The 13,862-nt window shown below is 37.4% G+C and overlaps 1 protein-coding gene across 2 annotated transcripts in view; it reads right to left on the bottom strand.

Annotated features, from left to right (window-relative positions):
* The window catches only part of 7B2 (Secretogranin_V domain-containing protein 7B2), a 37,941-nt gene that overhangs the window by 14,525 nt on the left and 9,554 nt on the right, over nucleotides 1-13,862 (bottom strand). The window contains exon 5 of one of the 2 annotated variants that reach the window (XM_089093492.1): nucleotides 3,922-4,157. In XM_089093492.1, the coding sequence (XP_088949618.1) occupies nucleotides 3,922-4,157 (236 nt within the window). Of the gene's footprint in view, nucleotides 1-3,921; nucleotides 4,164-13,862 lie in introns of both variants that reach the window. The other variant, XM_089093491.1, reaches the window with a different exon arrangement.

Consider the following 13,862-nt stretch of genomic DNA (forward strand, 5'->3'; position numbering starts at 1 on the left):
CTATTTTTACGTGTGAACGAGCGGTAAACCTTACGTACAACTTAAGGTACTTTGCTTCCTCACTTTACGTCATATGTCTGAGCGCCACTTAATTGGTAAAAATTCTCAATTTCACGTCCTGGATTGAGGCTGATTAGAGGTGTCGAACTCACAAATCTTATGGACAGATTCGCTTTGTGGGTTGTTTTTTGTGTCCGAAACAGGGCTTAGATTTCGGTTTAGCCACAAGTGTAACTATAATGTGGCTCGTGCTAAAAGATTCTCTTTCTTGTCTAATAAATTTTTGTTTGCAGTTTTTTATGACATCCTATTCATGGAGGAAGAAGATGAACGCTGCATGCTCTGCAGCCACAGCATCCTTACTGGTGGTGAAAGTGTCAGAATCACAAACAAAGGAGCTCTTCAGATCAACGAGACCAGTGCGCAACGGAGTAAGCAAATAACAGTTGAAGACGTTGAAATAGAACACAGCCATTGCAGAAAAGACTACTGCCGTCCGACGTCCATAGCTTATCTCGTAATAAGAACGATTGACGATTCCGGTGATACTGAAGTTTCTCTAAACAGACCCATTAGATCTAGTCAAGACGCATGTGATGTGAAGTCAAAGTGTATGTTTTGCAATATACTGAAGTTTCTCTAAACAGATCCACTATATCTGGTCAAGACGCATATGATGTGAAGTAAAACTTTATGTTTTGCAATACGAAGCTAGTCCTTCCGTCTGAGACGAAAAAAAAAAATTGCGATTGCCAAAACGTGACCACAATTTAAGTGATAAAATCGATTCTCCAGTGCTCTGATTCTAGGAAGAATGGCTATTGGACTAACGCTGTCTGTGGCAGGCTGGATTCTATAAGCTAGGATTTGCATGCAGCTGATGCACTGTATAATAAGACATAATACTCTAACTTCAAAACTCTAATAGAGATTCCAAAGCGGTACTCTAGTGCAACTGATCTGGTGAACGCTGCTGGAAGGCCACAGGAGAGTACAAATTGAGATGCATTCATTAAAGCTGTTAATTATTTCGAAGAAATCTAAGATGAACAGTTTACAGTTAAACAAATAACAGAGAAGATGAGGCTTTTTCTTGGACCAGACCAGGCACTGTATGCTAGAAAGTTTATAAAACGACTCCTTAATGAAACCTACGGCGACCGCATTGTTATAACTGACATAGGCCGACAGATTGGTGTTGTGACTTTCCAGAACAGCACACGAGATCCTTCGTGATTTTTATATAACTCCAAAGCCGAGTGAAGAAGACCAGCTGTAGTTCATGATAGAGACAGTGGCCTAAGTAATTGAGAATGACGATAATTTGGCTGCTAGCCGAGCCTAAGCAGTATAGAAGAAAAGGAAAAAATTGTGAATTTCTTACCACAATATCTGAGGCTCCTTCTTTCTCTGCTAATAGCGGGATCAGACAAGGACCTACTGGTAGGTTAAATCGATCAAGCAATAATGAAGGCTTGCCGTTTTTGATCTGTGCTCGCTCATTTGCAAGTACACCTTCGAGTCCAGCTACACCACCAATCTGGTTCATGTTTTCTCATCGAAGAGCTGATTAGGCTAGGTTTTTCTACCTCTGACTGAAGTCCTTCGATTTGAGCGTTCTGCCGCAGTAACTCAAGGTACAGAATTTCCAGGGATGACTTCTGGAACTTTCATCCAGTTCATTGGTGACAATGTCGACCGCGACATTTGCACTGTCGACGGCAAAGGTACTTTCCATGGGATGGGCATGCTAGCTGCTGCCAAACCAAAGCTACCCAAATTTCCAATCATAATTCCAAGAGCAGTTGTAAACCTCGAAATACTCCAGAATGTTGGACATGTGCCTTTCTTCTTCTACAACAGAAGCCAACAGGAGAACAGTCTATCGTACAAGCCAATCCCGACCATCATCTTTGACGACAAGATCGATGGCATTGATCCACTATGGCATGCAAGCTGGATACATGACACGGAGCGGGTCGGATGGAATGAATTTATGCAAGCAATTCACCATGGGTCACACAAAGGCGCTTCGTCGATTCTTTTTCTGCCTAAGATCGACTATAATCCCTCCGATCTTTCTTGTGTATACACGACCTTGCATTTTATCTCCGATAAAGCACGCCGGCACGGAATGGTACCAGTTGTGACTTTCGACCAGCCTTCGCGCTGTCAACTAAATACTGGGACATCAACTTTATCAAAAGATCGCTGGGAAAATTTTGTCGCTATATTCTTGTGGGCCACGCTCTTCTCGGTTGCGACACGACGTCCCGTTTGTTTGGGATAGGAAAGAAGGCTGTCCTGCCATTCCTGAAAAGCCATGAAGAATTTAGGAATAATTGTGAAGCATTCCTTAATCTGGGGTTTACGAAGGAAGAAGTCCAGCAAGCCGGCGAAAATGTTTTGCTTTATTTCTACAATGCTTATAAAAGGGAGGGTCTCAGCAAAGCTAGGTACAGGGTTTTTCTTGAAAAACTGAACAGCTCAAAGACATCAACTTTTGTGAACCCAGAGACACTTCCACCAACTCCATCGGCTGCGAAATTTCATTCTTAGAGAGTTTTCTACCACGTAATGAAATGGCGTAATGCTGCGTCAGAATTCGACCCGAAAGACTGGGGTTGGCGATTACGTGACGGACACCTCACTTCGATCATGACAGACATCGGACCTGCTCCACCTCATCGGTTAAATGTGATTCATTGCAGATGCACGCGTTCCAACTGTGACAGTTCACGCTGTAGTTGCCGAAAAAATGGATTGCCTTGCACAGTTGCGTGCAAAGACTGCCAAGGGATTGCTTGTACCAATAAAGATGTTTTTGTTGATAACGATGAAGAAGACTATGTTTTATAAAAATCCTTGATCTTATTCTTTTTATTTAAATCAAAACCGTAATTATCTTTTGCAGTGATTACCGAAGTTACCTGATTTGTTTCATTTTTTACATTTATATTTGTCTTATGTTTCTATTATATAGTCGAAGTAAATCTGCCGACGTACTCCGAAGGCCTGATGTAATGTTTCCCGTACGGTGAAAATATTACAGAAAAGCAATATACGAATCCAATATCATGTGTTTTGAAATCATCGAGTCAAAAAACCTTGGGAAAAACATTTTGACCAGGCATATCGCACAACTCTCGAGAATACTGTTTTCCCCCTTCCCCTCCCCCGCTAAAGGGAGAAATCGAACCAAGTCCAGCTATAAAACAATTTAATTTTATTTTTTCGATTTCTCCATGCAGAGAAAGAGCAGACGTGAAGTCCGAGTGCACAATAAATCTGCCCCTGAATTTTTACAATTTTCCCCCTTGTCCCCTGTTTTTTACCCTGTTCCACCCACGAAATGTTTAGGGACTTTTGACATATTGTACATAATCTTTTTCTCTACAAGATGGTGTAAAAAATTCTTATATTGTAATTTTGTCCCAGAGTTTCGAAGATTTACTGGACTATGGATATGATTTGGAACACAATCAGAAATTAAATAAAAAAAAGGAGCTTTTCAACTGAAAGCAATGAAAAGACTTGAAACCTATTTAAACAGATTATTTTTTATATGAAGGGCACTGTCTCCTCCTTAGCTCTTTACTCTTTACTGTGAAGTTTGGCTTTTGCCTAATTTTTTTTTTCAGAAAATTCGTAATTGGAAAAAAAAAATTTTCAAAGCGCTAAAAAACTTTTGTTTAATGAGCAAGGTGTTGAGATGGGGGCAGTCCCCATTATATACAGAGTAATTTCAATTTGTTTTAAGCTTTAAACTTAATCCTTAAATATATGAACTCATTTATGAACTCACTTGAAAGAACTTAGATATGTTTCAGCCTAGAAAATTTGTTGCACATTTCAACTTGACACAAATCTAGCACATAATACTTTTTGAACCACAACGAGTAAGCATTGATAAATTCCTACCCTTTTCTCAAAGAACTTCTTTGCCACCAATGTTTTATGTTCATTTGGGATTTGTTTTATTTCTGCCATTATCCTCCTAAGAGCAGAATTAACTGGCTTTTCGAAACTTATCGGTTGACTGTCTGAACCACTTGTCGAACAATCAAACATGTGTTCGGTATCACACATGCAGTCTTGCGCTGCTTGGTATGCTCTGCTGAAAGCTGCTGAGTTCTCAAACTGTTCGATGCATCCATCTTTTTCTTCAACAAAAAAAAAGAAGAAAAAGACTATAGTCACTATCACGTGAAATGGCCTTAAGCCCTATTCTTTTTCTCCCCAGAGTGCTCGTCTTGAAAATTTTTATGCTAAAGATTACAAAAAAATTGGATTATGATAAATTCATTTGTCTATTTTGAATTTTCGGCTAGATAAATGTAGTAAAGTCACCAATCTGTTGCTTTAAACTGCATATTTAAGTAGTTATATCCGATTTAAACACTTTTTCTTTTGACAAACTCATGTGAAATGAGCAAGCCCTCTTTCTCAAGAAATAGTGAAATTCAAGGATTTTTTTTTTCTTTATGAAACTCACAATTTTTACTTAGTCATACGCGAAATAGGAAGTTAAGCTTCTTCCCAGAAGTCCAATTACCTCTTATCAAAATCCTCTAAATTTTCTCATCATTCTGAAAAAAAAAATCCAAGGCTAATTTATTACACTATTGTTTGAATTTGGCTGACGCTTCCTTTCAGGGGATCTAATGCTGAAAAAGGTCTCTTAAATATTCCTGAAATTGGGTGTTTTGGTACATGTTTTTGTTTATTTGAATTTTTGGAAAAATAAATATTGAAAAAAAATACAAATTTGCTGCTTAAGACTGTTTATTTGCGTAGCCTAGTTATTGTAACTTTAAAGACCTTTCCGCCTGAAAAGTTTGTGTAAAAACAAAAAGCCCTCAAGAAACTGCAATTTTTTTTATTTCTAAAATAATGTGAAAACTCAAAGGAATTTCCTAGGAGGCAGCAACAATAGACTCAGAAACAGTAAGAAACAGCAAATATCAAGATTATATTTATGGTATTAACAATTTTTATTTTTTTATAGGCAGAATAGAACGTCAGGGATCTTCCTAAAATGCACATCCCTTTCTCCCTGAAAAACTCTCTTTCCCCGACGAAAGTTTCTCACTTTCAAGCGCAATCGAATGTAAGTCATTTTTGTTTTTTCGTCAAATAAATACGCTTTTGTAACTCAGCTTACTTCAGCCAAATTATGCATGTTTTCTAATCTCTATTACCTACAAAAATCGGGATTTTACCTTCAATATATCGGGATTTTAACTTCTTACCTCAAATCAACATTCACTATCCACCAGACCCTTCATACAACATGAATTTAGGCACACATCAGAGAAGGCATGGTGTAGGTCCTCTAAAACTGTAGTAGTCCAGAAAATATAAATGTTTAAAATGTAAATTATCGAACAATTCGTCTATATATTCAGCGCCTGTTGTTACAGTTATCAAATCAAAAAAACGAATTTTCTTTTGCTGAAAGTAAGGAGCGACATTACAACTTAAAACTAACAGAAATTATTCTGTATATGAAAGGGACTGTCCCCTCCTCAACACCTCGCTCTTTATGCTAAGATTTTTTATTGTTTTAAAAATTAAAGTTTTGAGACAGGGTCAAGAGCTGGTGATGAGCTGAAGCTTCTACCCGTAGCAAGAAACAGCCATCAGGAACGTTTTTTCTATATATAGGTAAATACAGACTTTATCGTCAGAGTCAATGCGTAAATTACAGGATTTTAAATCACAGCCACTCTGAGGCTGTGTACATTTAATGGCATCTTTAGAAATATTCCCAACAAACCCCCTCCAGCATACTATCCACGAGCTCTGCCACTGAGCTAATGATGACACATTTTATGACTTATTTTAATCAGTCTGTAAATTTTTTCAAATTACTTTACTGTCAAAAATTATTTGTTTTCATATATTTTTGTTTTGTTTGTTGATTTGAGTAACGCATTATTTTTGCTGAGGGCATACTGAATATAGAGTGTGCTTTACTAAACAATTGGTAAAAGACCGGTAACTATACCAGTGCTAAATTATGCACTTAACCGGAAATCTGAGCTCCAAAAACAAGCGTTATAAATTCATAAAATCTTGACCATACAAAATGCAAATTAGAACGTAAACTTTACTATAGAAATGTTTGGTTGCTTACAATGTTAAGGAAAACAAATATGCTTAAGCTTGACATTTTGTTCATTCCATTTTGTATTTACGCTTGAAGCACTATGGTCGAATTTATTAAACAAACCTATAGCCTTGAAGGAATTTGGCTTAAAAATCAATAGAAGCCCTCAAATAGTCTAATTGAATTATGAGCTCATTGAGGTGAATATCCAAGTATTTCATAGGCTATTCAGTCGTAGTATGTCCTTGGTAATGGAGTTAAAGACGGAATAATTTCAGGTATTTGTTTTTAAATCATCAAATCTCTGGGTAACCATTATATCTCTTTGGGTAACAACAGTTTAAGGGACATTGAATAATCTCTTGAATTGCTTAGAAAATTCTGGAATTTAAAGTGCCTTAAATAACTTCAGGAATTTTCTTTTTAGTTTTGAAAGTAATTTTTCATTTACAATTGACAATGAGCATGGTAGAGAATAATTACTAATTTAGGCAATAAATCACATTTAGTAAGGAATATGAACACCCCTAGTCATCAGTCTGCTCATGCCATTGACAAACTCACACATTTAGTTTATGGTAAGGTATATTAGCCAGGACCTAAGGTTTGAGTGAGAAGGGTATGGAAAGTGATTTCTGGGGATTAAAACTGAAAGATCTTTTTTAATTCATCTAGCCGAAAGCACGCATTTGTAACTAGTTTTCTGGAATTTAGATGTTTGTGGAAATTTTTAGAGCTGTCCTGGCTGAATGGTTAGCATGCTAAACTTGAAATCCTTTGTGAGTGTGGACAGGGTCTCGAGTCCTGGTGTCGCCGGTAAATTGGTTTGTATCGAGGATCGGTGGTCTCTCTCTGTAAGATCAGCCAGAGTCAACCCAGCTCTAAATGGTTACCTGGATAAATTTGCGGAAGTTAAACAGGAAGTATGTGCGAAAGCATAAGATTACTTGCCTCCAAATCCCCGTGTGTGTCCCGGATGAAGGGTCGTCAGCACCGTTGGTAGAGATTATGCAGTCCAGTGCTGTATTCTTTTTTTATTCTTTTATTCTGTTTCCACTTATTATATTTTTCCTTGTTGGAATTTTTTTCAAAAGTACTTTTGCCTGGAACAATACCGTTTTATTCATGATTACGTTTGACTTTGAAGATATATATATGGACATTATCTGGAAAGAAAATTATTTTCAGGCAACATACTTACATTTTCACCAGCGATGGGAATTTGCGGCCTGAATTTCGACTCAGTTTGATGAACCTACCAATTGTAATAGAATAGAATGGAGTACATTTCTTCCTTATTTGAAAAAATCCTTTTTAATTTTACTGCTCATACTGCATCCCCAAAGTCTAATTGATGCATTTTTTTTGAAGAGATATCATATCTTGAGGTAATTTGGGCTAAATATTTGCCAAGGGAGACTAATACATAGAAATCATAGGCAGCGCGCTAGCGCTGCCTAAGTAAAGAACGATGTGGGCACATTGAGTTTTTTTTCTCCATAACCGGGCACTTCGTATTGAAGGAGTTGTCGTAAAAACTTCGTAAAGGGCTCATTCGATTGGAAATTGGAGTGGCTAGTGCCCTTTTTAATAGTCAAAAGTGATTGGAGGGCAATTAGCTCTCCCCCCTACGCACATAATTCCCCCAAAAAAATCCAAACAAAAGTTTAAGATAGCCAGTTTGTTCAGCGTATTTGATTTCCAATTAGAAAATATCTTTTTGAAGAGGACACTCCCCTAAAACCCTCGGGGCAAGGGTTGTCAGTTATACTCTGAGGGCATATAAGAACGATGTTGGCACAATGTATTATGTATTTTTTTCCCCTATAGAGCAGGGCATTTTATATGGAAGGGGTCATCGTAGAAACTTCAAAATGGCTCATTTGATTCGAAATCGAGAGTTCTAGTGCCCTTTTTAATAGTCGAAAGTGATTGGAGGGCAACTAGCCCCCATGCCCATCATTCCCCCAAACACATCCTATAAAAATTTTGAGATAGCCATTTTGTTCAGCGTAGTTGATTTCCAGATAGAAAATATGTTTTTGAGGATGACACTCCCCCGCAACCCTCAGGGCAAGGGTTTTAAGTTATGCCCTGGGGGCATATAAGGTTTTTATAGAAGGCGTTGTCGTAGAAACTTCAAAACAAGCTCATTCGATTAGACATTCAAAGGGCTAGTGCCCTTTTTAATATCCGAAAGTGATTGGAGGGCAGTAGCCCCCCCCCCACGCCCATCATTCCCCCAAACACATCCAATCAAAATTTTGAGATAGGAATTTTCTCCAGCAATATGGATTTCCAGATAGAAAATATATTTTTGAAGAGGACACTCCCCCACAGCCATCGGGGCAAGGGTTTTAAGTTATGCCCTGGGGGCACATAAGGTTTTTATAGAAGGCATTGTCGTAGAAACTTCAAAAGGGGCTCATTTGATTGTAAATTCAAATGACTAGTGCCCTCTTTAATAGTCGAAAGTGATTGGAGGGCAACTAGCCCCCCCGTGCCCATCATTCCCCCCAAACACATCCAATCAAAATTTTGAGACAGCCATTTTGTTCAGCGTCGGCTAGTTGATTTCCAGATAGAAAATAGGTTTTTGAGGAGGAAACTCCCCCCCCCCCCAACCGTCAGGGCAAGGGTTTTAAGTTATTCCCTGAGGGCATATAATTTTTTATACACGACGTTGTCATAGAAACTTCTAAACAGGCTCATTCAATTTGAAATTCAAAGGGCTACTGCCCTTTTTAATAATCGAAAGTGATAGGAGGGGAACAAGCACCCCCCCGCGCCCATCATTCCCCCAAACACATTAAATCAAAATTTTGAGATACCTATTTTGTTCAGCGTAGTTGATTTCCAGATAGAAAATATGTTCTTGAGGAGGACACTCCCCCACAACCCTCAGGGCAAGAGTTTTAAGTTACGCCCTGGGGGCATATAAGGTTTTTATAGAAGGCGTTGTCGTAAAAACTTCGAAAAAAGGCTCATTAGATTGGAAATTCAAAGGGCTAGTGCCCTTTTTAATGGTCGGAAGTGATTGGAGGGCAACTAGGCCCCCCCCCCTCACGTCCATCATTCCCCCAAACGCATCCAATCAAAATTTTGAGATAGGCATTTTCTCCAGCGATATGGATTTCCAGATAGAAAATATATTTTTGAAGAGGACACTCCCCCACAACCCTCGGGGCAAGGGTTTTAAGTTAAGCCCTGGGGGCATATAAGGTTTTTATTGAAGGCATTGTCGTAGAAACTTCAAAAGGGGCTCATTTGATTTTAAATTCAAATGACTAGTGCCCTCTTTAATAGTCAAAAGTGATTGGAGGGCAACTAGCCCCCCCGTGCCCATCATTCCCCCCAAACACATCCAATCAAAATTTTGAGATAGCCATTTTGTTCAGCGTCGGCTAGTTGATTTCCAGATAGAAAATAGGTTTTTGAGGAGGAAACTCCCCCCCCCCCAACCGTCAGGGCAAGGGTTTTAAGTTATTCCCTGAGGGCATATAAGTTTTTATACACGACGTTGTCATAGAAACTTCTAAACAGGCTCATTCAATTTGAAATTCAAAGGGCTACTGCCCTTTTTAATAATCGAAAGTGATAGGAGGGGAACTAGCCCCCCCCCCACCCATCATTCCCCCAAACACATTAAATCAAAATTTTGAGATAGCCATTTTGTTCAGCGTAGTTGATTTCCAGATAGAAAATATGTTTTTGAGGAGGATACTCCCCCACAACCCTCAGGGCAAGAGTTTTAAGTTACGCCCTGGGGGCATATAAGGTTTTTATAGAAGGCATTGTCGTAAAAACTTCAAAAAAAGGCTCATTCGATTGGAAATTCAAAGGGCTAGTGCCCTTTTTAATAGTCGGAAGTGATTGGAGGGCAACTAGGTCCCCCTCGCCGCCGCCTAACACTCCCCAAACCCCACTAAACAAACTTTTTTGATAGTCGTTTAGCTCAGCGGAGTTGATTTCCAGATAGACAATATTTTTGTTTGGAGGACAAGCAATCACAACCCTCAGGGCAAGGGTTTTAAGTTATGCCCTGGGAGCATATAAGGTTTTTATAGAAGGCGTTGTCATAGAAACTTCAAAACAGGCTCATTCGATTGGAAATTAAAGAGCTAGTGCCCTATTTAATAGTCGAAAGTGATTGAAAGGCAACTAGTCGCTCACCCCCGCACCCATAAATCCCCCAAAAACATCCAATAACAGTGTTAAGACAGCCATTTTGATCAGCGTACTTGATTTCCAGATAGAAAATATGTTTTTGAGGAGGATACTCCCCCACAATCTTCAGGGCAAGGGTTTTAAGTTATGCCCGGGGGGCATATAAGGTTTTTATAGAAGGCGTTGTCGTAGAAACTTCAAAAAAGGGCTCATTCGATTTGAAATTCAAAGGGCTAGTGCCCTTCTTAATAGTCGAAAGTGATTAGTGATATTTTTTGTTGTTGTTGTTGTTTAGACCAGGGCACTTCGTATCGAAGGATTTGTCGTGGGAACTTCGAAAGGGGCTCATTTGATTAAAAATAGAAAGGGCTGATGCCCTTTTATAAAATTTAAAAGTGATTGGACGGCAACTAATCCCCCTTCCACTCTCACCCTCCCACGCCCACCCTCCCATTTGCCCAATATTTTGAAAAACTAAATGTTGCCTTAAAGATTAAATCAAAATGCACTGTGATAATGCTAGTTCCAAATAAGGCATCTCAGCAGTATCCCAAGAACGACTGAGGGTATTAAGTTCAAACTTTCGCGGCTACTTTTGCTCTTAAAATTTAACCAAATAAAAATAGTGTAAGTGTATTCAAGCTATCAAAGAAAGTAAACAGATTTTTTTGCGAATGGTATCAAGTCAACTAGAGGAGGTATGAAACTAAATTAAACAGTACTATTTGTGTCCAGATTTTTAAAAGGGTGTATGTTGTTCTCCAGCATACAAATAGCAGGCCAAACTATAAAGTCTTAAAAAATGAAAAGATTTAAAGTGTTATTTTCTTTTTCCCTGAAAAGACTATGTCAATATAAAACAAATAGAAATTAATCAAAAAAATTTTTCCACAAAATAAGTTTTTCAAAGAAAAGTAAAGAACTCCATTAAACAAAAAATGAGCAAAAATAAAATCAAATAATCTACCAAGCATGAAACTACCACAAATCAGCATCGATAAATAAATGAAACCCAAAACCGAACAGAACCCCTATGCCTTCCCAAGGCCAGAACAAAATTTTGATTTTTCTGAAAAAATACAAATGAATATGCATTGTCAGTTTAATATACATATACTGATATTTAGTAATCAAAATGTTAATATTATTTATTTATTAAAGTTATAAAAGTAAAAACATTTTATATTTTTTTCAGTAAAGTGCAAATTTTGTTCTGGCCTTGGGAAGGCATAGAGGTTTTGCGCCCAACTTATATTAATTTCTGCTCGTTTTGAGTTTGACTCGGTTATTTATTGTAATTTCTGTTCGGTTTTGGGTTTCATTTATTTATCGATGCTGATTTGTGGCAGTTTCACGCTTGGTAGATTATTTGATTTTATGTTTGCTCATTTTTTGTTTAATGGAGTTCTTTACTTTTTTTTGAAAAACTTATTTTGTGGAAAAAGTTTTTTTTAATCAATGTTGAAATGAAGAGTTTTTCGTAGTATTGAAATTCAAAGACAAAATATGGTGCAAAACGTGAGCTGCTTGTATCTTAGGCCACTGAATTGTACAATTAATAGTTTACTGATATTTTAGACATACGACGAATTGCAAATTCAAACACCTTATTGTTAATTCAATATGGTAAGTTGATACAGAATTAACCTTCAAATAGCAGTATTAGCTACTAAGAGGAATGACTTCCGAGCATGACCGTGCTCCAAAGAAGCCGTATATCCAGCTCGAGCTTTCCCAGTATGTGAGAAAATATTGAAAGTTATTATTTATTTAAAATATTTGCTTATTTATTTTATTAGGGCTATAGAAAGCCATTTCTTGTAGTTTAAAAAAGCACTAGGTCAGTTTTACCCCTCTTGAAAAAGAATCGTGGTTATGCTATGTCTCTACATTTCCTTTCAATCTCCAGATGACCATCGCTTCGCTCTTAAAAAAAATAAGGACAGAATAAGAAGCTAATGATTTGTGAAGAATAGCAGCATGTTATCAATGAAGCTCTGGCACAAAAAGAAAAGAAAATAACTATAATATAATAAAGGCTGAAATTAATATAGCAGTTAGAAGAACGTTATACATTGTTACTCTTAAATTTTAGAGGCATGGGAGGTCGAGGACCAATAAACCAAAAAAAGAAACAAGGAGAGGGAAAAAAAGAAGAAAATCCACCAAACGAAAATCCCATCGAAGAGAAAAAGGAAGAAACCAAACAGGACGGCTCGATTTACAACTGGCTACACTCTCAAGAGGGCTTTGGCTGGCTACAGATATTTGTAATAACGAATTCAGTAATTATTCTTCTCACTCAGTCGGGTCCAAGTATCTTAACCGTAATTAGTGCTCTGAAAGAATCAATTTTTGGTGATTAAAATGGCGAACGGCTTTTTAATGGCACGTAATGTTGGATTGATTGGTATTGTCATCTATTACTCTATGCTTATAATGGAATTTGTTGACAAACACTTCTACCGTAAACTTCAAGACTATGTCAAAACAGAGCAAGTTAAGCTGCTACAGCTAAATAAAGGACTGGATCGTTGCAGAGATGATTTAGATGTTTGTCCAGCAGAAAATATTTACCAATAAATTTTTTCTAACGAAGTTACCTTTTTTTCTATAAGGATAACAGTTTATAACTTCCGATGTTCAATATGTGGCACTACAAATATAGTATTTTCTCTTGGTACCTTAGAACAATACAGTTCAAATCATTTTTTTCTCTTTTTTTATTTTAGAATTTTCCTTCAGATTTTTATAAAATATTTTTCTCATCAATATTTCATATTATATAATTTTGAGTATTGGCTTCTATATTCTTCGGACGAAATAATGTATTTCCAGATTGTTTGAAACTAACTCATGGACCTATATTATTTTGACCTTTGTAACTAGACCTGTAACTACGAAGAATGGGCTAAAATAATACAAAAGAGTGCAATTACGTCCTGATGATAAACGCCATCCCGGGATAGTTTTTCAAGAGATGGCATTGAAAGTGACTAAAAAAAACAACTAGAAATTTGGCGTGGAGATGAGTGCTGACGGTTGAAGTAGTCAAGAAGCCTAAGGTATTCTTACAACTGTAGTGCCGATGAAGCAAGTAAATAGTAATCAGAGTGCAAAAACTTGCAACTTGGGACAAACTGTCCTACAGCTCGGAAGCTCATTCCGAGAACAGGATCGTTAAAGATCTAAATTATTCTGATTCAGTCGCTTTGTTGTCCATTTAATAAAATTATATCAGCTTGATTTTTGCTTTTGTCAGTAATGATAAAAAGAAAGCAGAATAGGATAACTTCAATCATAGGAAACTTGACTCTCAGGGAAAGTCCATACATGATTGTTACGATAAAACTGAATTTTCTGTTGCCAAGTAATAAAGGGTCGTATGTGTTCTCAACATAGACTACTCGGAATAGTGTAACAAATCATAATAAATGGCAGGTAATTTTTTTTTCTAAAAGAATAAAACAAATTCGCTCCCAGGTCGTGAATTATTGAAACAACACACTAAGAGTAATTTCTAGGAATTACTGCTTTACGGCAGGGGCGGAACCAGGATTTTTTTTGGGGGGGGGGGAATAGG

The sequence above is a fragment of the Artemia sp. Qi Xiang Cuo genome, chromosome 8 (assembly GCF_049724085.1).
Source record: "Artemia sp. Qi Xiang Cuo chromosome 8, ASM4972408v1, whole genome shotgun sequence".
Classification (NCBI taxonomy): domain Eukaryota; kingdom Metazoa; phylum Arthropoda; class Branchiopoda; order Anostraca; family Artemiidae; genus Artemia; species Artemia sp. Qi Xiang Cuo.